This window comes from Anser brachyrhynchus (assembly GCF_964034855.1).
Source record: "Anser brachyrhynchus genome assembly, chromosome: Z".
In the NCBI taxonomy this organism is placed as follows: Eukaryota; Metazoa; Chordata; class Aves; order Anseriformes; family Anatidae; genus Anser; species Anser brachyrhynchus.
Genome location: NC_137697.1, coordinates 6,457,612 through 6,478,465, shown reverse-complemented (window position 1 = coordinate 6,478,465; position 20,854 = coordinate 6,457,612). Strand labels below are relative to the sequence as shown.

Here is a 20,854-nt window from a genome sequence, read left to right as displayed (position 1 = left end):
CTGGTCTCCCACCCGTATGGGGGAGACTCTCCTGCTTCTGGTGTAGCAGGTTTGGGGGAACAGCGCTTCCACATCCATCTTCACCCCAGCCTTCAGGATATTGTAACCTCCCATCACAGACCCCCCTCCCAGCTCGGAGACGAGTACCTGATTCTGAACAGTGAATCTGGAGGCCAGTTCCTTCCCTCCATCATTGCCATGACTCTTGCCCTCCTCTGCCTGACCTCCTGGAGCTGCGGGCCCCAGAACAGCACATGGCAATCATGGTGTAGTTGCATCCAGGCTTTATGGCTTTGGGATAATGACGTCTTTTTCTTTCTTTTTCTCAGTATTCTCCAATGACACAAAGGAGTTTTTTGTGTTATCAGCTGTGCAGCACTCAGAGCACTCAGGATCTGTTATCTCTTACGCTCTGCAGGACTCCATGCAGTTCCCCTCTCCCTCATAGCCCTGACTCTTGGCAGCTCTCCTAATACTGTCTGGGAAGACATCAAAATGCTGTGATTACTGAGGGGAAGTGCAGTGACCCGTGACATCTCCAGAAGCCACGTGTGCAAGAAGAGGCTTTGGGAAGTGTGTGGCAGAAGTCTTAGAAATGTGAGTGATGTTTGGTGGACGCGCTCTGGTAGCAAGGAGCTCTGTGGAGCGAAGCTCTGTGATCCTGGTGCCCGGGGCTCTGGGGAGTGCCAGTGCCAGGATGTCCCTGGGGAAAGAAACCAGCAAAAGGCAGCAGTGCTGACACTGATGGGAGGTTCCCTCCTCAAAGAGGAAGGCTCTTGTGTTCAAAGTGATTTCCCGTCGAGATGTTTCCTTCTTCTTCTTGGTTCTCTTGCAACCATCAGATACAGTTCCAGTGCTTGGAGGCAGCAAGTGGGGCTGAGGTCTGAGTTGTGCCCGGGGACTGGATGCTAGCATGGCCCTGCAGTTGCTGGCTTTGACCTTTCTCCTGGTCCTCGTCCCTCTGCTGGGAGCACAGGCACAAGAAGATACTGGTCCCAAGACCCAAGGAGTACCCCGGGAAACAGGTAAGAAGTGCCCGCTCCTCTGTCTGCAAGAGAAGCTTTTTCTGCTCTTTCACCTGCAAGTCCGATGTGCATCTTTACCACAGGCAGCACACGGCAGCTGTATCGCAGGGGGCTGGAGGCGATGTCTGTAGCAGGGTGGGGTGAAGCTGGGTTTGGGGATGGAGGGCAGCAAGGCTCAGTGTGCTGGGAAAGCCTCTGTGAGCACCGGGGCTGTCGTGCTCCATGGAGGGGGCAGTGTCCCTGGGAGCTGGGGGTGGCTGGTTCTCACTGCACAATGTGCAGACAAAGCCTGAGCACGTGGCCTTCCTGGGGCGATAAGGGCAACGTCCCCACCGCTGGGGAGTTGGGTGCTGGTGCTTAGCGGAGCCGTGGGCTGGAGCCCAGGGGGACACCTGAGGAGCTTTGCCAGCTGGGACACCTGCTGCCTCCTGGAGACCCTGGGGGCAGGAGCTGCGGTGCGGTGTGGAAGCTGTGGGAAAGATTGGGCATGAAGGAACGGGTCGTGCTCTGCGTCCCCAGCCGGTTTACTGTTTTTTTCCTCAAGGGTGCAGGAGTGAGTCAAGACGGGAAAAGGTCTTCAGGGGGCAGGGCTGTGACTTTTCTGTGCGAATCTGGGCCTCGGGGAGGCCAGGCAAGTACCAGAAGGCTGTTGAACGAGACTGAACTTTGCAGCTGGGCCAACCCTTGCCTTCTCTAACTGGATATATATAATTTTTTTTTTTTTGAGAGCAAAATCTTTCTCTGCCATATTTACATCCGTTCTTTTCTGTTCAGAAGATGATGTGAAACTCATGAGACGTGATCATTCTCCCACGTCATGTTAGGGAAGTTCATTGCATAAATTCTCTAGTATCTGAAGGTGTTGACATAGGCTCGAATGTGGAAGTGCTCCTTTGCTACAAGCCAGAAGTGTAGGCTGGTGACTGCAGGAATCACAGACATTTCCAGCTACATTCCTATTCTGGGGCTGTCCCCGTTCAGCAGGGCTCCCGCGTGCCAAATCCTCCGGGCCAGCCTCACCCGTGCCCCAGCTCTGAGCACCGCTACCTGAAAAGCTGCAGGCAAGGCGATGCGCCTGGGAGCGAAGGAGTGGGGGTGGCGGGCAGGGTTCTGGGGACGCGCTGAGGAAACAAGATGACAAATCTGCGTCCCAGCACTGGGGAGGAGGCAGCGCTGCGTGCGCGGTGCCAACGCTGCCGGCAGAGGATGTGGTCGGGGCGTGTGGCGCAGCGCTGCTCTGTGCGCTGAGCAGGCTGCATTGTCCCTTTGTCCTATTGTCCCCTGGCCGTCTTTCTGCACGGCTCTCTCAGAGCTTTCCTCAACACCTGGACAAAAGCCTCGTGCCCTTTCAGTCCCGTTGCGCCCAGGAAGGAGGCGGAGAAGCTTGCAGGGGATGTTTTCCTGCAGGGCTGGCTCTGTTTGGCAGGCTGGCCCTGGCCCCTTCCCGTCACCCCAGCCTGCCACTGCACTGTGATTTATTAGCAGACGCCCAGGAGCCGTAGCAGAAATGCCCAGCACTAGGTAAAATGAGGCTCTGTTCAAACAAAAGGTGTTGTGTTAATGGAAATGAGCTGCCAGCACGGGCTCGAGGAAATCCTGGGGGCAGCGAAAGCCCAAGGGAGGCTGCGGAGGAAAGCCAAAGGAGGCTCTGGGGCCGCACACCCCGGCTGTGAGCTGCATGCTGCCCTGTGCTGCCACTTCCCGCTCCACAGCACAGCTTCCCAAAACATGAATCTCACCTCCTGCTGTTCAAAGCCTGCGAGCTGCCCTTCTGCACCGTGTTGGCCTCGCTGAAGCTTCACCCGACCCCTTTCCTGTGTTTGGGGCCTGTGGGCGGCCGTCTGCACAGCCCCAGTGTAAAGAGCAACATGCGCTGAGTGTCTCCCTGCTCGCGGGATGCCGCGAATCCCTACAGGGCTGGAAGCCCCGTGCTCCTTTCCTTGCTCTCTCTGAGCGCTCCCGGAGCTCCAGACTGGTGGAAGGAGCCAGCCCCACGTGCTGTGCAGCGTTACCCCTGCCTCTGCCGGGATGTGCCCTGCGAGGTGAGGCAGAAACCCCTGGAGAGGTCCATCAGCGGCCGCAGCAGCAGCATGCGCCGCAGCGCACGGAGGCACTGGGAGTCCTGCCCACGTTTGGCTCTTCCCATCCCACCGACGCGCTCTCCGTCTTCTCTGTGCAGGATGCCCCAAGCCCCAGTGGGACCCAAGCCTCCGCTTTGTCCCAGAGAGGATGATTTATGGGGACAAGGAGGAGCTGACACTGAGCTGCCTCACTGCGGAAGATCCTCCTCTTGCTGTGATCAGATGTGCGTTGACAGCCTATCAATATGCTTGGGAGGTGAAGGACATGCAGGGAACGTGGCACCCCATGGAAATGCGCCTGACCTGCACAGGTAAGTCGGGGGGCAGCAGCTCTCCCCTGCTGCGGGCTCGTCTCCATCAGCAGGGCTTGTCACGGGGATGTCTTGGCCTCGGCTCTGGGATGGCCCCGGCCGGGAGCAGCCTCCGAGCTGGGCCAGGACAGAAGCCCCCAGCGGGCCCCGGCCTTGCCTCTGTCCTGCCTCTGCGGCCTGTCTGCCTGAGCCACGGGGACGCTGGCGGCGGCCAGATCCTGCCCTCAGCCCTGCTCGCTCTGAGCACCTCACAGCCCCGCTGGGCTCCTGTCCCGCACCCAGGGGCCGCAGCGTCTCCTCGCCGTGCCGACGGCCGACCCCGCAGTCCGTCACGGCCCAGCCTCGGCCCCCTCCTGCCCGAGCACTCCCGTCCCCAAGGAGGACTGTCACGCATTCTCCCCAACAGGAACATGCCAGAAACCCCTGTGGGACAAAAGGGTCACGCTTGTCCCAAGGAAAGGCAACTACACACTGAACGAGGAACTGAGGCTGTCTTGCCCTGAAGCTGTCAAGCCCTCCTTCACCAAGGCCAAATGCGCGAGGGAATTCCTAGGAGTAACTTCTGGAAAACCTGTCTTTGGGGTCAGCTGGTGGGGGAGGAACGGCACAGGCGCCTGGACCCGCATTGAGGAGCCCGTAGCGTGCGTGGGTAAGCGAGGCAGCTCTCCCCGTCCCCTCTCTGCCCTCACGCTCCCGAACCAGCCACGACACTGCCTGCCCCAGCCCTTGCTTGGCGCTGCGGTGACCTGCCAGATGCTGAGGGGCTGCGGGGCCAGGAGAGCAGCACGCCGCGGGCAGGGCGCGAGCCCGCGTATGTCCGCGGTGCTCAGGGCTCGTGGGGAGGGCGCAGGGCACGAGGCAGTAGCCCGGAGGCCAAATTCTGCCCTGTCCTCCCCCCTCGGAGCGCCCTCCCCCGCCACTGTGCCCAGGCAGACGCTGCTGTCCTGTGCTCAGCACCCCTCGAGTTTCCTCACGGCCTTGGTTCTGGCCTCCTTGTCCCCCGCTCTCACACAAATTTGCCTTTGACAGTGAAATGCTCGAGGCCCCAGTGGGACCCTGACCTTCGTCTGATACCAGAGCAGGACGTCTATGAGGAGGAAGAAGAAGTGAAGCTGAGCTGTCCTGAGGGTTCCCAGCTCCCCTTCCAGCAGGCTAAATGTGTATGGAGAGCTCAGGCTGTGGCTACAGGGGAACACAAGGGTACCTGGATACACAGAAACAACTTGGGACGCTGGGTCCGCATTGCGCGCCCCATAAAGTGCATCAGTAAGTGTGGCGACAGGAGGTGCCTCGCCTGGAGCCCCGTGGCTCGGCGGCTCCTCTGGTGCCATGGCACGGCGAGGTGAAGGGCAGCCTGAGCTGGGCTTGGGGTCAGGTCCAAAGAGCGGCTGGAGGGGTCTCCTGCTGCAGGGGGGATTGTCCTGGGAAGCTGCCGGCCGTGGGATGTGGTGGGGGGCAAAGAGTGAGCATGGAAAGGAGGGTGGAGAAGGGATTTCATGGGCAAATGACAAGGGGAGCCCCCTCCCTCCCAACAAGGCTTTCTGGGGGGCACGTCATGGCAGCTGGACGGCTCGCCTTCCATCTCCCTTTGGTGGCTGGAGGGATTGCTGGTGGTTGCCAACAGCTGGCGGTACCCTGCCCCACCTCATCACCCACACCCCAACTAAACCCTGCCTCACCTCATCACCCACACCCCAACTAAACCCTGCCCCACCTCATCACCCACACCCCAAGTAAACCCACTTTTGCCTTGGACAGAAACATGCCAAAGGCCCTTGTGGGACTCAGCACTCCGTCTAGCACCACACCAGGAGGTGTACAAGGAGAACGAAGAAGTGATGCTGAGCTGCCCTGAGGGTTTCAAGCTGTCCTTCACCCACGTCAGATGTGCAGGGGGAGTGCAGGCATTAGGATATTCTGGATTTGCAGACAGAACTACATGGCTGGGGAAGAACAGCACAGGTGCCTGGATCCACATTGAGGAGCCTGTGCTGTGCCTTGGTACGTGGGGTGGCAGGAATTACCTTCTCTGCAGCCCTGTCCTCCAGTCCTACCCCTCCATGCCTCTCTGCATTTCCCACATCCCCACTGTGTCCTGGCCCATGCTCCCCATGCCTGAGCGCATCCCTCGGTCTCCCTGGGTTTGATGCCTGAGACCACTGCCCAAGCAAACGGTGGCCCAGCCTCACCCACCCCTCCCTGGGCAGCCCCAGCCCCAGCTGCTCCTCACCTGCTTTTACCTCTGCCAGAAATGTGCCAAAAGCCCTCGTGGGACACAAGGCTCCGTCTGGCACCAGACCAGGAGGAGTACAGCAGGAACGAAGAAGTGATGCTGAGCTGCCCCAAGGGTTTCGAGCCATCTTTCACCCACATCAAATGTTCAAGAGAAGTCCAGTCCATCAGCACTGGGAAACCTGTGTACAGAGGAGTTTGGATGGGAAAGGGCACAGGAGGTGCCTGGACCCACATTCATTCCATGGTGGAGTGCGTGGGTAAGGGAGGTGCCAGGAGCTCTCCTGGGGCCCCTGTGTGCCGGGGGATGTAGGGGGTGATCCCAAAAGCAGTGGGAGGCAGCCCCTGCACCTGCCCAGGGCTCGCCCGGGGTCCCCAGGGGTGCCTGGGCAGGGAGGGGTCTGGTGGCAGCCTCTGTGCCCGAGGGTCCCGGCAGGAGGGGGCTGTAGCAGCCGGCCAGGACAGCAGCTGGAGCTGCCCCCAGGGGCCAGGTTGGAGCGCCCGGCATGTGGGACAAGGGCACCCAGAGCCCCTGGAGCTCCTGCTCCTCCTGGGCCTTCTCGGGAGGGCTGGGGAAGCAGCGTGGGGCCCTTCCTGCTCCCATCCCCTTCGTGGGGCCATGGTGCAGGAAGGTGCTCCACATCGTGTCCCACAGCTCCATCCCTCACCGTAGTGTGCCAGGACAGGGATCTCCTGCCACGTCCCCTGCCTTGCCCTGCATGGCCAGCCTCTGCCCTGCTAGCACCTTCCCTTCTTGTTGGTGCAGGAAAATGCCAGAAGCCCCAGTGGGACCCCAGATTAATCTTTGACCCAGAACGGGCATCCTACATCCTCAGTGACGTGGTGACGGTGAGGTGCCCTGAAGGGTACTGGCCTCCTCCCACGAAGATCACCTGTGTACAACCTACCCCAAGCCAAGGCTCCCCAACTCCTCAGAGGTTCTGGTTTATGAGGAACAGCACTGGCCACTGGGAGCCTCTGGATCAGTGGCAGACCCTGACGTGTGTGGGTGAGTGAGGGACTTGAGAGGGAAGGGTGGGCCCGATGGCGGTGTCCTGCCTTCGCGCTGGCCCTGTTCCAGAGGCATGCACGGATGTTCCCGGCCGGGTGCAGGTGCGCTCTGTGGCGAGAGGGCCAGCGCCTGCGGGAGCATTTCCCTCCCGAGGGGCTGCGCCCGCTGCCAGGGAGCAAGGGGACGGAGCCAGGGGTCTGCTCCCAATAGAAGTTGCCTCAAGCAGTGAGAAGTGATGCGAAGCTCACGTCCAGCTTCCGAGCACACCGTGATCCAGACACCTCCAGCTCTGCAGCTGGAGACCTGGCATGGGCAGTGTCACCTCCGGCTGCCTCTCCCTGCAGCTGGAGGGGAGCAGGGCTGTCAGACCGCAGCGCCCTTGCAAGGGTGCCAGGAGGAGGGAAAGCAAGGCAGTGACTCTTGTGCAATGCTTCCTTCACAGAGGCCTTCCAGGTTGTGCCTGGGACCTTGGAGGTTTCCACCACCAGCATCAAACTGAACTGGACCTGCAGTCTGCCTGATGCCTGCCAGCGCATGCAGGCCACGTGCAGGCTGGCAGGGCCTTCCTCCCCTCCCTGTGAGGCTGAGGAGGTCACGGCAAAGGAGATGTTGCACGGCCAGAAGGGAACATTTACCTGTCCCCCTCTGCAGCCCTTCACTGTCTACAGTGTCACCATCTCACTGCCCCCCAACTCAATCCTGTTCACACGGCTCCTGAGGACAAAGGCAACAGGTAAGTGTCCCCCGACACATACTGTGAGAGTTAGCGACTGTCTTGGGCACAGCAATCACAAAACAATAGAACATTCAGTCTTTGGTGAGTTAAGGAAGGCACTTAACAGAACCGATACCTTGGGATTCCAGAGGGCAGACTTTGGCCTGTCTAGAGACGTTGTTGGCACAGTCCCCTGCGAGGCAGTTCCGTATGGTGAGGGACTCCAGGAAGGCAGGACTTTCTTAGAGGGAGTAATCTTAACGGCACAGGAGCAGGCTGTCCCAACGTGCCCAAAGTTGAGCCAGTGCGAGAGAAGACCTGCCCGTCTGATCAGAGAGCTTTTTTCGGGAACTCAGGAAGGGAAAATGAGTTTATGAACTCTGGAAGCAGGGGCAGGCAGCTCAGGAGGACACAGAGCTGTTGTCAAGCTCTTCAGGGAGAAAATGAGAAGGGCCAAAGCCTTGGACTCGATTTGGCTAGTGCAGTAAAAGACGAGAATTAATACTTTCATAAATACCTCAGCAGGAAAATGGCAAATGGAAGACTAAGTGGAATCTCCATCCTAGTGAGAAAAGATGAGGATAAGACTGAGGTACTTAATGCCTTTTTTTCATCACTCCTTATCAGCAAGGCCAATCGTTCTCAGGGTACCCAGCCCCCCTGAGTTGGAAGGTGGTAACAGGGAGCAAGATGAAACCCCTGTAATACAATGGGCAACTGTTGGTGACCTCCTCCATGTTTTGAATGTTCCTAAGTGTATGGGGCTGTGCAGGATTCATCCAAGGGTACTGAAGAAGCTGTCAGAAGTGCTCACCGAGCCACTTCCAATCATATACCATCAGCTCTGGCTAACCAGGGAGATCTGGAGGTTGACTGCAGGTCAGCATATGTGACCCCATTCTACAAGAAGGGCAGGAAGGAGGATGTAGGGAATTGCAGGACTGTCAGTCAGACCTCAGTCCCAGGGAAGGTCATGAAGCAGGTCATCTTGAGTACCATCACACAGCACATACGGGACAATCGAGTGATCAGAAGCAACCAGCATGGCTTTATGAAGGGCAAGGCCTGCCTGACTAACCTGATCCTCTGTGGAGGCAAGATGGGAGCCTTGTACGGAGATAAGAATCATCTGTGTAGAAAAGATGACCCATTCAGTAGATACAGGAAAGCTTGTGGATGTAGTTTACTTGTGTTTTACTGAAGTGTTTGACACCATCTCCCACAATATCCTCCTCGAGAAACTGTCTGCTCGTGGCTTGGATGGATGTACTGTTTGCTGGGTGAAGAACTGGCGGGATGTCTGGGCTCCTATAGTCAGTGTGAATGGAGTTCAGCTCCGCTGGCAGCTGGTCACAAGTGGTGTTCCCCAGGGCTCAGAGCTGGGGCTGGTTTTGTTTAATGCTTTTGTCAATGACCCAGTTTTAGGGTTCGAGTGCACCCTCAGACATTTTTCAGGCAACACCAAGTTGCGTGGGAGTGTTGATCTGCTTGAGGGTAGGAGGGCTCTACAGGTGGATCTGGATAGGCTAGGCCGATGGGCTGAGTCCAGTCGTCTGGTATTCCACATGGCTAAGTGCTGGGTGCTGCACTTGGGTCCCAACAACCCCTTGCAGTGGTCTATGCTTGGAGAAGAGTGGCTGGAAATCTGCCCAGCACAGAAGGACCAGGAGGTGCTGGTTGACAGCTGGCTGAACATGAGCCAGCAGTGTGCCCAGATGGCCAAGAAGGCCAACGGCATCCTGGCCTGCACCAGAAATGGAGTGGCCAGCAGGGCTCATCAGGAGCTCAATGTGGCTACTGATGTTAAAGATAACAGGAAATGTTTTTATAAATACATTAACACGAAAAGGAGGACTAAGGAGAATCTCCATCCTTTACTGGATGCGGGGGGAAACTTAGTGGCGAGAGATGGGGAAAAGGCTGAGGTGCTTAACGCCTTCTTTGCCTCAGCCTTTAGCGGCAAGACCAGTTGTTCTCTAGATACCCGGTACCCTGAGCTGGTGGAAGGGGATGGGGAGCAGAACGTGGCCCTCGCAACCCACGAGGAAATGATTGGTGACCTGCTACAGCACTTAGATGTGCACAAATCAATGGGGCTAGATGGGATCCACCCAAGGGTACAGAGAGAGCTGGCAGAGGATCTGGCCAAGCCGCCTTCCATCATTTATCAGCAGTCCTGGCTGTCAGGAGAGGTCCCAGTTGACTGGTGGCTAGCAAACGTGACGCCCATCTACAAGAAGGGCCAGAGGGTAGACCCAGGAAACTATAGGCCTGTTAGTTTGACCTCAGTGCCAGGGAAGCTCATGCAGCAGATTATTTCGAGTGCCATCACACGACACTTGCAGGGCAAGCAGGCGATCAGGCCCAGTCAGCATGGGTTTATGAAAGGCAGGTCCTGCTTGACGAACCTGATCTCCTTCTATGACAGAGTGATGCACTTGGTGGATGAGGAAAAGGCTGTGGATGTGGTCTACCTTGACTTCAGTAAGGCTTTTGACACCGTTTCCCACAGCATTCTCCTCAAGAAACTGGCTGCTCTTGGCTTGGACTGGCGTACGCTTTGTTGGGTTAGAAACTGCCGGGGTAGCCGGGCCCGAAGAGTCGTGGTGAAAGGAGTTAAATCCAGTTGGAGGCCGGTCACTAGTGGAGTCCCCCAGGGCTCAGTACTAGGGCCAGTTCTCTTTAATATCTTTACCGATGATCTGGACGAGGGGATCGAGTGCACCCTCAGTAAGTTTGCAGACGACACCAAGTTAGGTGCGTGTATCGATCTGCTCGAGGGCAGGAAGGCTCTGCAGGAGGATCTGGATAGGCTGGAGCGATGGGCTGAGGCCAACTGTATGAAGTTCAGCAAGGCCAAGTGCCGGGTCCTGCACCTGGGGCGCAACAACCCCAAGCAGCGCTACAGGCTGGGAGATGAGTGGTTGGAAAGCTGCCTGGCTGAGAAGGACCTGGGAGTATTGGTTGATAGTCGGCTGAATATGAGCCAGCAGTGTGCTCAGGTGGCCAAGAAGGCCAACAGCATCCTGGCCTGCATAAGAAAGAGTGTGGCCAGCAGGGCTAGGGAAGTGATTGTCCCCCTGTACTCGGCTTTGGTGAGGCCGCACCTCGAGTACTGTGTTCAGTTTTGGGCCCCTTGCTATAGGAAGGACATGGAGGTGCTCCAGCGAGTCCAGAGAAGGGCAACGAAGCTGGTGAGGGGTCTGGAGAACAAGTCTTACGAGGAGCGGCTGAGGGAGCTGAGGTTGTTCAGCCTCGAGAAGAGGAGGCTCAGGGGAGACCTCATCGCTCTCTACAGGTACCTTAAAGGAGGCTGTAGAGAGGTGGGGGTTGGTCTATTCTCCCACGTGCCTGGTGACAGGACGAGGGGAGGTTTAGGTTTGATATTATATTAGGTTGGATATTAGGAAGAACTTCTTTACTGAAAGGGTTGTTAGGCATTGGAATGGGCTGCCCAGGGAAGTGGTTGAGTCGCCATCCCTGGAGGTCTTTAAAAGACGTTTAGATGTAGAGCTTGGTGATATGGTTTAGTGGAGGGCTTGTTAGTGTTAGGTCAGAGGTTGGACTAGGTGATCTTGGAGGTCTCTTCCAACCTAGATGATTCTGTGATTCTGTGACTATGGAGTTATTGTCTCCTTGTACACGGCACTGGTGAGAAAGCACCTTGAATACCGTGTTCATTTTTGGGCACATCACTGTAAGAAGGATATTGAGCTGCTGGAACATGTTCAGAGAAGAGCAACAAAGTTTTTGAAGAGATTAGAAAGGAAGATTTATGTGCTCTGTATGTGACCCCGTCTCACTGTGCCTCCAGTGCCCGAGAAGCCGGAGCGGCTGTGGCTGGATGCCAGCACGGGGACGCTGCGGTGGCAGGCGCTGCCCTCCTGCAAAGGGGAGATCCTTGGATACCAGGTACCAGGGGAGCGGGGGCTGCCCGTGGGCCCCGCGCCTCGCCGGGTGCCTCGGGCTGGGCACAGGCAGCAGGGAGAGGGGTGAGCCCTCCTCTGCCCGGGCCCAGCAGCTCCAGGTGGCCGCGGGGTGTTTGTGGTGAGGGCAGGACCCTGCTGTCCCCGGGCAGCAGCAGCGGCCGCTCGGGACTGGTGGGAGCCGGGTGCTTGTCCCCAGCAGCTCCTGTCCTTCCTGCAGCTGAACGTCATGGCCAGGAGCGCGCAGGACGGCAGCTTCCTTGAATTCCAGCAGGTGACAGTGAACAGCTCTGTCACCCAGTACACGCCACCTCGTCAGATGCCGGGGAGCAAATACACGGTGACAGTCCAGGGCCTGACGGCCGCTGGTGCCGGGGATGCATCCCACCTGGAATTTCAAGCCTACGTCTCGGGTAAAGGTTTCTGTATCAAGGGCCTGTTAGGCTGGTGTGTGTCTGTGCACCCTGTGCCATACAAGATAGTGGCTTGGCCCCAGAATTGTGGCATTGCTTCAGCCCCTGCTCAGGTCTGCACGAGCAGAGATGGCCTGTCTCTGTCACTACAGAAGATGGTGCCCTACCCTGCCTAAAGGTACCCTTGGGGCTCACAACTGAACACTAAGGCTGTTGATCTTGGCTGTGGAGCCCAGTCTTACAGTCCAGACTGGCTTGGATGTTCTTCCAGACTGACACCTGATGCCAGGGTTTGGGTGCAGGGCCCAAGCTGTGGCACCCACTGCTGGCTGTGTGCTTAGTTTCAGGGCTGTTTTCATGCCCCTGGCCATGGACTGCGGTCACTGTGGTGGCTGTGCTGTCAGCGATGGTCATGCTGTCTGCTGGGATCCTGTGGTTTGCACTGTCTAGGTAAGTAGGCAGGGAACTGGGAGTCGCTGCTCTGCCTCAGGCCATGCTGGGCTAATGGGGTGGCTGGTGACAGAGGGGGCTTTCTGCACTGCTCTCACCCTTTTCTGGGTGCTATGGGGGCGGCAGGTGACAGAAGGGGCTTTCTGCACTGCTCTCACCCTTTTCTGGGTGCCATGGGGGCGGCAGCTGGTCCTACCGTGGCTTGGCTGGTGGGCTCCTGGCCGGGTCTCCAGGCCAGCAGGGCCCTGGGCCACATCAGCCTCTCCCCAGCCTCAGGGCACCCCTTTGCCTTCCCAGGAGGAGGAAGGCCTTGCCCAGGAAAGCCGAGGAGGACCATTACACAGGTAGGGCCACGGCAGTGGGACCGGGGGGTAAGGAGAGCAGGTCATTGCCAGGAGAGCCCTGTGGCCCCCTGTGCCGCTGCCTGCCTGGGTCTGCGCTGCTCCTTCTCCTGCAGACCTGGGTCCCTCAGGCTGTGTCTGTCCCCTGCAGAGCTCCAGCCCTATGAGAACTCGGACCATTACTGTGTGATCAAGGAGAGATTTCTGGCTGAAGAAGATGCAGGTAGGAGATGGCTCCCCCACGTGCCGGGGACCCGAGGAAAGGGCCGTGGCAGTGTCAGGCAGTGCCCAGTGCTCCGGCCTGTCTGAGCCCCTCGCGTGTGCAGGCGGCTGTGGCAGCGTGAGCTCCCCGCGCTGCTGAGGGCTCGCAGCAGCCTCTGCCCTGCGTGCTGTTGGTCTCCGCAGGTAGAGGTGGCTGGGCTGGAGAGCGACCGTCCCTGTCCCTGCCGCTGCCCCTGCCCGTCCTGGAGTCCTCGGGAACCAGACCTTGAGAGACCACTGTGGGTGTAAGAGAGCAGAGATCGCGGGGAGGACGACCCCAGCTTAGTACTGATGGCTACCAGGACCCCGTCTCTCATGTGACTGTGACCAGCACTGGGGGTCTCGTCCAGGCAACAAAAACATGAGGACTGCAGCTGTTTCTTTCAGGGCACAAAGCCACTGTCCTCTTCAGCCCTCCTGGCCTTGCAGGCAGAGACAGTGGTGAGAGGCTTCCCAGTCTGACTGTGGGAAGAGGCACTGGGTGCCCCTGGGCCTTCTACCCTATGGGGCCTGGCGTCTTTGGAGGCCTCCTCATGGCCCTTTCTCGAGTTTTGGTGCTCCACAGCTGTAAGCAAGGACCTCTTACAGCTTGTGCTGGGTTATTGTTTCCCCTCCCATCTCTCATCTGTCACCAGCACACTCTGCTACAGAGCAGGAGCTGCCCAATGCCTGGTCCGACCTGCCTGTGCCAGCGAAGGCAAGTTTTGGCTGTCCAGTGCTCTGGATAAGCCATCTGCCCCTCATCCTAGGGCCTGTGTCCGGCCTCTGGGATCAAACAGGAGCACACCTGTTGGTGTGACCTGCTTGCTCTGATGGAGCTGCTCCCAGTGGATATCGGGCAGAGAGGGAAAGGGTGGGCTCAAGCCAGTGACGGCTGAGAAAGGGGAATGAGGGGGTTTGTGAGATGGGGAAACTGAGGGTCGGTTTGTGCTCCTTCCACCTCCTGGGTTCCTACCTTCTTTCCACTCCCCTGCCTTCACCACTCTGCCTGCTCTGTTCGGACAACCAATAAAGGCCTGTGGTTTGGAGAAGGCTGCCACTCTGTTACATCTCCAACCTGGTCCCCTCCTTGCCCTTATGGGCTCATGTGCCCTGTGGGTGCTGAGCTAACTGGGCCAAGTGGAAGGCCAGGAATGTTCTTTGCTCCTCCACAGCCCCCATGACTGATCACCCAGCCCTATTCCTGCTCCCTGCACTCTTACTCACCAGTCTGTGCTGCTGGCTCTGCACAGAGATGCCCTTTTGCGTGGCTGTCCCCAAGCCTGGTCTGTCTGGCAGACCAGCAAGGGGTCCTTGCACCTGGCAGCCTTGTCCTGCTGCTGGTGCATGCAAGGAGCCTGCAAGGATGGAAGTGAGATGGATCGTGCAGGTAGCAGCTGGAAGGGCCCAGCAGCAGGTTGTGGCTGGGCTGGTGAGCTGGAAGGGAATAAGCAGCGTTTGTCCAGCTGGAGGGTCTGTGTGAGTGGGCAGTCCCGGGCTGTCTGCCTGCGTGGTGATGGAGGCCCAACTCGTTTCCCCTTTGGGTCTAGTCATCTCCATCAGGACACGGGAAATGAGCTCAGAGCTGTCCTTCATGGTCTCCAGCTCCTCTGAGACCCCTCAACAGCATGCCTGAGGATCTTCAGTGCTCCGGCTGTGTTATGAGGTGCTACTTTCTGTCCTCCCTGTTCTCTCCCTGGACACCAGTGCCTGGTGCATCCCACACATTGAAGGTCAGCCCAAAGGCTCTCCTCGTTGAGCAGCACACTGCTGGAAGGTGGGACACCATTGTCTTCTTCAGCTCTGTGAGCAGCCTGAGATGTCTGTATCTCCTCCTGTCCTCGGGGACACGAGCTATCCTGAGCTCCTTGCAAAGGGCTATGACAAGCTGATGGAGGGATGTGCTTTTTGCACCCTGTCACTGTGAACATTGTGCCTTCTCCCTCCTTTGGTGAACCTTTTTAGTTTTAGACCTGCAGAGCCTGTTGAACAGTTTTTCCACACCTACCCTTCCATCTTGAGGTATCTGTAGCTCTCCATCGTGCCTCCCACCCCCAGGCTCGGGAGGGGTACCCACTCCTCTCCCTCTCTCTTTCCACACAGTATCCTTCTGGACAAAACGTCCAGCTGTGAGACGAACAGGTTCACACCACACTGGGTGATGAGCGGGCTGAACAGCAGGGCTCAAAGTTTCGTGGTGAATGGGGCGACATCTGGCTGGCATGTTCTGCTCAAGGTGTCTCCAGTGCCGGTCCTTTGAAGTCACTGGCTCAAAGACTGCTTTGCTGAGAGGAAAGGGCCAATTCTGAGGAATTAGATACTTAGATACTTGACTGGCATTTACCTGCTGAAGCTGCCAGCCACTCCGTTCTGTGGGGCCTTTCTGCAGGCCCCCTGCAGTGCACAGGCCGTTTGAAGAACCAGCAGAGCTGACTATCTTCCACAGACAACATCCAAGTGATCCCCAGGACTTGACTGTGGGCCCTTGTCTGTTTCTGGAGGAAGAGAAAAACAGTAGCTGCTTAGGAGTGGGAGGGATGATTCAGCAGCTCTGAGGGTTTCCTGAGGCATTCAGCTGGCACTGGAGGGCAGGGTGGTTGGTTCGTTGAGGACAGACCTGCTCCCTGCTGAGGGGGAGGAGGAGGCGGAAGCTGGGAACAGAGCTGAGGGGAAGGACAACATGCGGTGTTTGTTGACCATGTCTTTTTGAAGGGCCTTGGTATGAGAGTTTTGAGGGACTCCTTGCAGTTCCCCTCTCTTTCCTACCCCTGGCTCCTGCCAGCTCTCCTAATAGTGTCTTGGAAGACGTCAAACTGTTGTGATTACTGAGGGGAAGTGCAGTGACCCGTGACATCTCCAGAAGCCACGTGTGCAAGAAGAGGCTTTGGGAAGTGTGTGGCAGAAGTCTTAGAAACGTGAGCGGTGTTTGGTGAACGCGCTCTGGTAGCAAGGAGCTCTGTGGGATGAAGCTCTGTGATCCTGGTGCCAGGGGCTCTGGGGAGTGCCAGTGCCAGGATGTCCCTGGGGAAAGAAACCAGCAAAAGGCAGCAGTGCTGACACTGATGGGAGGTTCCCTCCTCAAAGAGGAAGGCTCTTTCACCACATACGACTTGCTCATGAGGCTGCTTCCTTCCTCTGGTTGCAATTCTTGCAAACACGGATGCCAGTGCTTGGAGGCAGCAAGTGGGGCTGAGGTCTGAGTTGTGCCCGGGGACTGGATGCTAGCATGGCCCTGCAGTTGCTGGCTCTGAACTTTCTCCTGGTCCTCGTCCCTCTGCTGGGAGCACAGGCACAAGAAGATACTGGTCCCAAGACCCAAGGAGTACCCCGGGAAACAGGTAAGAAGTGCCCGCTCCTCTGTCTGCAAGAGAAGCTTTTTCTGCTCTTTCACCTGCAAGTCCGATGTGCATCTTTACCACAGGCAGCACACGGCAGCTGTATCGCAGGGGGCTGGAGGCGATGTCTGTAGCAGGGTGGGGTGAAGCTGGGTTTGGGGATGGAGGGCAGCAAGGCTCAGTGTGCTGGGAAAGCCTCTGTGAGCACCGGGGCTGTCGTGCTCCATGGAGGGGGCAGTGTCCCTGGGAGCTGGGGGTGGCTCACCTGCTTTTGCCTCTGCCAGAAATGTGCCAAAAGCCCTCGTGGGACACAAGGCTCCGTCTGGCACCAGACCAGGAGGAGTACAGCAGGAACGAAGAAGTGATGCTGAGCTGCCCTGAGGGTTTACATCCATCTTTCATCAACATCAAATGTTCAAGAGAAGTCCAGTCCATCAGCACTGGGAAACCTGTGTACAGAGAAGTTTGGATGGGAAAGGGCACGGGAGGTGCCTGGACCCGCATTCGCTCCATGGTGGAGTGCGTGGGTAAGGGACGTGCCAGAAGCTCTCCTGGGGCCCCTGCGTGCCGGGGGATTTAGGGGGTGATGCCAAAAGCAGTGGGAGGCAGCCCCTGCACCTGCCCAAGGCTCGCCCGGGGTCCCCAGGGGTGCCTGGGCAGGGAGGGGTCTGGTGGCAGCCTCTGTGCCCGAGGGTCCCGGCAGGAGGGGGCTGCGGCAGCCGGCTGGGGGCGGCAGCTGGAGCTGACCCTTCCTGCCCTCATCCCCTTCCTGGGGCTGTGGTGCAGGAAGGTGCTCCAGATCGTGTCCTGCAGCTCCATCCCTCACCTTAGTGTGCCAGGGAACCTTTCTTCTGAGGCCTGGGCACAGCCAGGAAGGGCTGGGTCTAGGAGCGGAGTCTGTTTGAACACAGCGTTGCTGGGAGGCACTGACACCACTGGGTTATGACACAATGGGGAAAATTGCCTTGAGCAATGGTAGCCCACACACTCAACCGCATTTGTTCCTGTTCGAACACCTCCAGCTCTGCAGCTGGAGACCTGGTGTGGGCAGTGTCACCTCCGGCTTCCTCTCCCTGCAGCTGGGGGGGAGCAGGGCTGTCAGACCACTGCACCCTTGCAGGAGTGCCAGGGGAGGGAAGGCAAGGCAGTGACTCTTGTGCAATGCTTCCTTCACAGAAGCCTTCCAGGTTGTGCCTGGGACCTTGGATGCTTCCACCACCAGCATCAAACTGAACTGGACCTGCAGTCTGCCTGATGCTTGTGAGCGCATGCAGGCCACGTGCAGGCTGGCAGGGCCTTCCTCCCCTCCCTGTGAGGCTGAGGAGGTCACAGGACAGGAGATGCTGCACGGCCAAAATGGAACATTTACCTGCAACCACCTGCAGCCCTTCACTGACTACAGTGTCACCATCTCAGTGCCCCCCAGCACGATCCTATTCACATGGGTGATCAGGACAGAAGAAACAGGTAGGTGTCCACAGGGGAGTACAAGAGAGAAAGGACATTTCTGGACTGTTTCACAGGTGGAGGAGGCAGATAAATGTCTTCTTCACCCAGCAGCTGATCCTGAGCACCCTCTCCCCACTGGCACCAGGAGCCGCAGGCACCCAGCTGAAGGCTCAGCCCCCAGGTGGGTGTCCCCATGCGTGACCCCATCTCGCTGTGCTTCCAGTGCCCGAGAAGCCGGAGCGGCTGTGGCTGGATGCCAGCACGGGGACGCTGCGGTGGCAGGCGCTGCCCTCCTGCAAAGGGGAGATCCTTGGATACCAGGTACCAGGGGAGCGGGGGCTGCCCGTGGGCCCCGCGCCTCGCCGGGTGCCTCGGGCTGGGTGCTGGGCACAGGCAGGTGGGCAGACCGTGGGAAATCCTTGAGGACCTTGAGATCCACCCTCCTGGCTGATTTTCTAGCTGCTGTGATACGTTTGAGCATTTCTGCCTCCCTCTCATGTTTCCCCTGCTGCCGTGCTGCCTGCAGGGGTTGCGGGTGCTCTGTGCCTGGGGGTTTCCTCCCCAGCACTTCACAGCCTGTGGTTTGGCACATGCTGGGGCTCTGTGCGCAGCACTTTGTGACGTGTTTGGCGGCACAGCCTCACGGGCTTTCCTGTGCTTCCTGGGGCCTTATTTCTGGTTTCTGGAACAGGAAAGGCTGTGGTTTGCAGTGCTGGGGGCAGGAGTAAGGGGGCCAGTGCAGCACCCAACTTGTAGCCCTGTGGAGATTAGATGTGACTCATGCCTCACTGAGGATGCCTTGGAAATCCAACCAGCCTGGAGAGCAGAAGTGTGCTCTGAGCAGCTCCATCTGCTGCTGCTGCTGCGGTGGTATCTTTGGTGCAGCAGATTGCTCTTGTTTTGAGTGCTGGCTCCAAATTCCCTCCTCTCCTCCTCTGGTGTGCGTTGAGGTCCACGCGTGGGGCCCAGGCTCCCGCTGGCGTCCCTCCGGGAGTTTCCCAACACTGCGATGGGTGCAGACGTGGGGAGCACCGCAGCGCTGCTGGGCTCTGTCTGGCTGTGCGGTGGGCACGTTCCCCTCCAGCTCCGTGTCCTGTCCCCAGCTGAACGTCACCACCAGGGGCCCGCAGGACGGCGGCTTCCTCCAGGTCGAGCGGCTGATGCTGAGCAGCTCCGTCACGGAGCACCCGCTGCCTGTGCACAGCCCTGGCACCAGCTACACGGTGGCCGTGCGGGGCCTGACGGCTGCCGGGGCCGGGGCAGCACTGCTGGAGGAGTTTCAGACCAACAGCTCGGGTAAGGGTCTGTGTGCGCTGCCCCTGCTCCTGCCCTGCCTCGCCGTGCCTCCTGCTGATGCTCGTCCCCTGGGTCTTCCTCCACAGAGACCCCGGACCCCCCTGATGTCAGCTCCCGCCTTGTGCGCGACATCTCCCCATCCCGAGGCACGGCCGTGCTTCCCCTCCGCCCCATCACCTGGGTCCCCGAGGCGGGCAGGTGAGTGCAGCCCCGGCTGCTCTGCTCTGCACAGCCCCGAGCAGCGCTGTCACCTGCAGCTGCCTCCGTCCAGCTCTTCCCTTCCCCATCCCCGTCCCCATTCCCGTCCCCGTCCCCGTCCCCGTCTCACAGCCCTGCCTTGCAGCGAGCACCAGCTCCTCATGGCTGCGACGCACAACGGCACGGCGCTGGAAGGCGCCTGCTCGGGGGAGCTGCAGCCCTTCAACGCCAGCCGCCCGCCCGACACCTACGTGGCCGCCGTGCTCAACCTCACCGCCCCCACGGCCTTCGTGCTGGGCGACGGGACCCACGGGCACGGCTTCCACAACGCTCCCCTGCGCCCGGGCTGGGACTACACCGCCCTCCTCCGCCTCGTGCGGCGCTCCCAGCAGGTAGCCGTGGCGGGAGGCTGCAGCTCCCTGGGGACGCTGCCGGCCAGGGACGGGGCAGGGCAGCGTCCCCCGCGTCCTCGGTCACGGCCGGGGTGTTTGGTGGCCTGGGTGGCCACCATCTGAACTCTCCTTCCTGTTTCTCCCAACAGGAGGAGACGTTCACCTGCGTGTGCTACCGCTTCTCTGTGGGTAAGTGGGCTCCTCTGCTGAGGGGCTGGCTCACCCCGCGCCCTGTGCCCGAAGCTCTCTCCCACGTCCTCCCTTTTCCCAGCCTGGCAACTTGCTGTGGACAGGAGCTGGCGAGTGCAGGAGCTCCTTGTGGGGTCTCTATAGAATTGCACAGACTCGTTGCCATGGTTGGGACCACTACAGACGCGTGGCCTGGGCTGTGGCACCGACTGCTGGCTGTGTGTTAGTTGCAGGGCAGCCCCCTGGCTCCTGGACCGGGATTGTGACCGGTGTGGTTGTGCTGTTATTGCTGCTTCTCCTGTTTGCAGGCATTGTGTGGTTCGTGCTGTCCAGGTGAGTAGCTTGGGGACTTTGGTTTAGTAGGACCCTGGGTGACACCAGCCTGTCACTCAGGACTGCCCTTTGTCTTTGCAGGAGAAGGAAGGCTGTACCCATCAAAGCTAAGGAGAACAATTAAAAAGGTAGAAAAATGCCGTTCCCTGGGCTGTCATCACATCGTCACAAAGCAGAGCTCTCCTGGGGGGGCTGACCTTCAGGAGGAACACGTGCTCATCCCGTTCTCTGACACCTACCCCATTTGCCCCAGCCCCACCGTGGCCAGGCTGGAGAGCCGTCGTCCCAGCCCCTGCCTGTCCCAGAGTACTCGGCGATGGTCACGAAGATGGGGTGGTCGTCCCTGGATCAGTGCTGTCAGCAGCTGGGCACCCGGCTCTCCTGTGACCATCACCAGCACCGGGGGTCCCATCCGGTTCAGCAAAGCAGGAGGAAAGCAGGAAGCCAAGGAGGGTCACCAGCTTTTTCTTCCCTGACCCCCTCCACTCCCCAGCTTTTGCTTACTGTTGAAAGGCCCGGCACTCTTTAATGAGGCTTTCTGTAGTTCCTTTTTCTAGGCTTTGATTTTGCTTTCCTGGAAGCAGGAACTGGACACGTTCTTTGACTCAGAGAGAAACTGAGGCTGAGCTCCTGCCATGTCCTGGGTTCCCCACCCCTCTCCGCCTCCGTATGCTGAAATCCAGCCAAACCCAGGGCTCTGCTCGAGCTTGGTGTGACTGCACTGCCTTTGCCACTCTGCCTGCTCTGTCCAGACAACCAATAAATGTGGTTTGGAGGGGACTGCCTGCCCCACTACAGCTCCTGCCTTGTTGTCTCCTTGCCCTTAGAGTCATGCTCCCTGTAGGGTGCTGAACTAACTGCGCCTCGTTGAGAAGCCCCCTACCACACAGGCATGGTCCTGTGCCCATGCCTTGGC

The 20,854-nt window shown here is 58.9% G+C and overlaps 2 protein-coding genes across 5 annotated transcripts; both read left to right on the top strand.

Annotated features, from left to right (window-relative positions):
- Positions 1-511: 511 nt before the first annotated feature.
- Positions 512-13,798, top strand: LOC308185400 (uncharacterized protein). 3 transcript variants are annotated; one of them, XM_080573413.1, is made up of 14 exons: positions 514-1,025; positions 3,205-3,417; positions 3,824-4,066; positions 4,447-4,683; positions 5,176-5,418; positions 5,667-5,909; positions 6,416-6,658; positions 7,104-7,394; positions 11,191-11,288; positions 11,523-11,715; positions 12,057-12,165; positions 12,463-12,509; positions 12,658-12,729; positions 12,912-13,798. In XM_080573413.1, exons 1-14 carry the CDS (start codon positions 914-916, stop codon positions 12,995-12,997), a joined length of 2,430 nt encoding a protein of 809 aa, XP_080429539.1. In that variant the 5' UTR covers positions 514-913; the 3' UTR covers positions 12,998-13,798. The 3 variants fall into 3 exon arrangements, with proteins under 3 accessions (XP_080429540.1, XP_080429539.1, XP_080429541.1); XM_080573414.1 differs by lacking the exon at positions 3,205-3,417 and having other exon boundaries at positions 512-1,025; XM_080573415.1 differs by lacking the exon at positions 6,416-6,658 and having other exon boundaries at positions 517-1,025.
- A 1,562-nt stretch (positions 13,799-15,360) lies between these two features.
- Positions 15,361-20,735, top strand: LOC308185402 (receptor-type tyrosine-protein phosphatase U-like). Of its 2 annotated transcripts, XM_080573417.1 has the most exons (11): positions 15,375-16,084; positions 16,366-16,608; positions 17,258-17,548; positions 17,754-17,851; positions 18,634-18,826; positions 18,913-19,024; positions 19,170-19,416; positions 19,566-19,605; positions 19,833-19,938; positions 20,020-20,066; positions 20,192-20,735. In XM_080573417.1, the coding sequence occupies exons 1-10, from the start codon at positions 15,973-15,975 to the stop codon at positions 20,060-20,062; spliced, it is 1,485 nt and encodes a 494-aa protein (XP_080429543.1). In that variant the 5' UTR covers positions 15,375-15,972; the 3' UTR covers positions 20,063-20,066; positions 20,192-20,735. The 2 variants fall into 2 exon arrangements, with proteins under 2 accessions (XP_080429544.1, XP_080429543.1); XM_080573418.1 differs by lacking the exon at positions 19,566-19,605 and having other exon boundaries at positions 15,361-16,084; positions 19,170-19,422; positions 19,789-19,938.
- The last annotated feature ends 119 nt before the right edge of the window (positions 20,736-20,854 follow it).

What these genes read in the sequence shown, in the direction of transcription:
- LOC308185400 (XM_080573413.1), top strand. Translation starts at nt 914, where the DNA reads ATGGCCCTGCAGTTGCTGGCTTTGACCTTTCTCCTGGTCCTCGTCCCT. An exon ending in AGGAGTACCCCGGGAAACAG is followed by an intron (nt 1,026 to 3,204) that starts GTAAGAAGTGCC and finishes TTCTCTGTGCAG; the next exon opens with GATGCCCCAAGCCCCAGTGG. An exon ending in GCAGACCCTGACGTGTGTGG is followed by an intron (nt 6,659 to 7,103) that starts GTGAGTGAGGGA and finishes CTTCCTTCACAG; the next exon opens with AGGCCTTCCAGGTTGTGCCT.
- LOC308185402 (XM_080573417.1), top strand. Translation starts at nt 15,973, where the DNA reads ATGGCCCTGCAGTTGCTGGCTCTGAACTTTCTCCTGGTCCTCGTCCCT. An exon ending in CTCCATGGTGGAGTGCGTGG is followed by an intron (nt 16,609 to 17,257) that starts GTAAGGGACGTG and finishes CTTCCTTCACAG; the next exon opens with AAGCCTTCCAGGTTGTGCCT. An exon ending in GTGCTACCGCTTCTCTGTGG is followed by an intron (nt 19,606 to 19,832) that starts GTAAGTGGGCTC and finishes GCTGTGTGTTAG; the next exon opens with TTGCAGGGCAGCCCCCTGGC.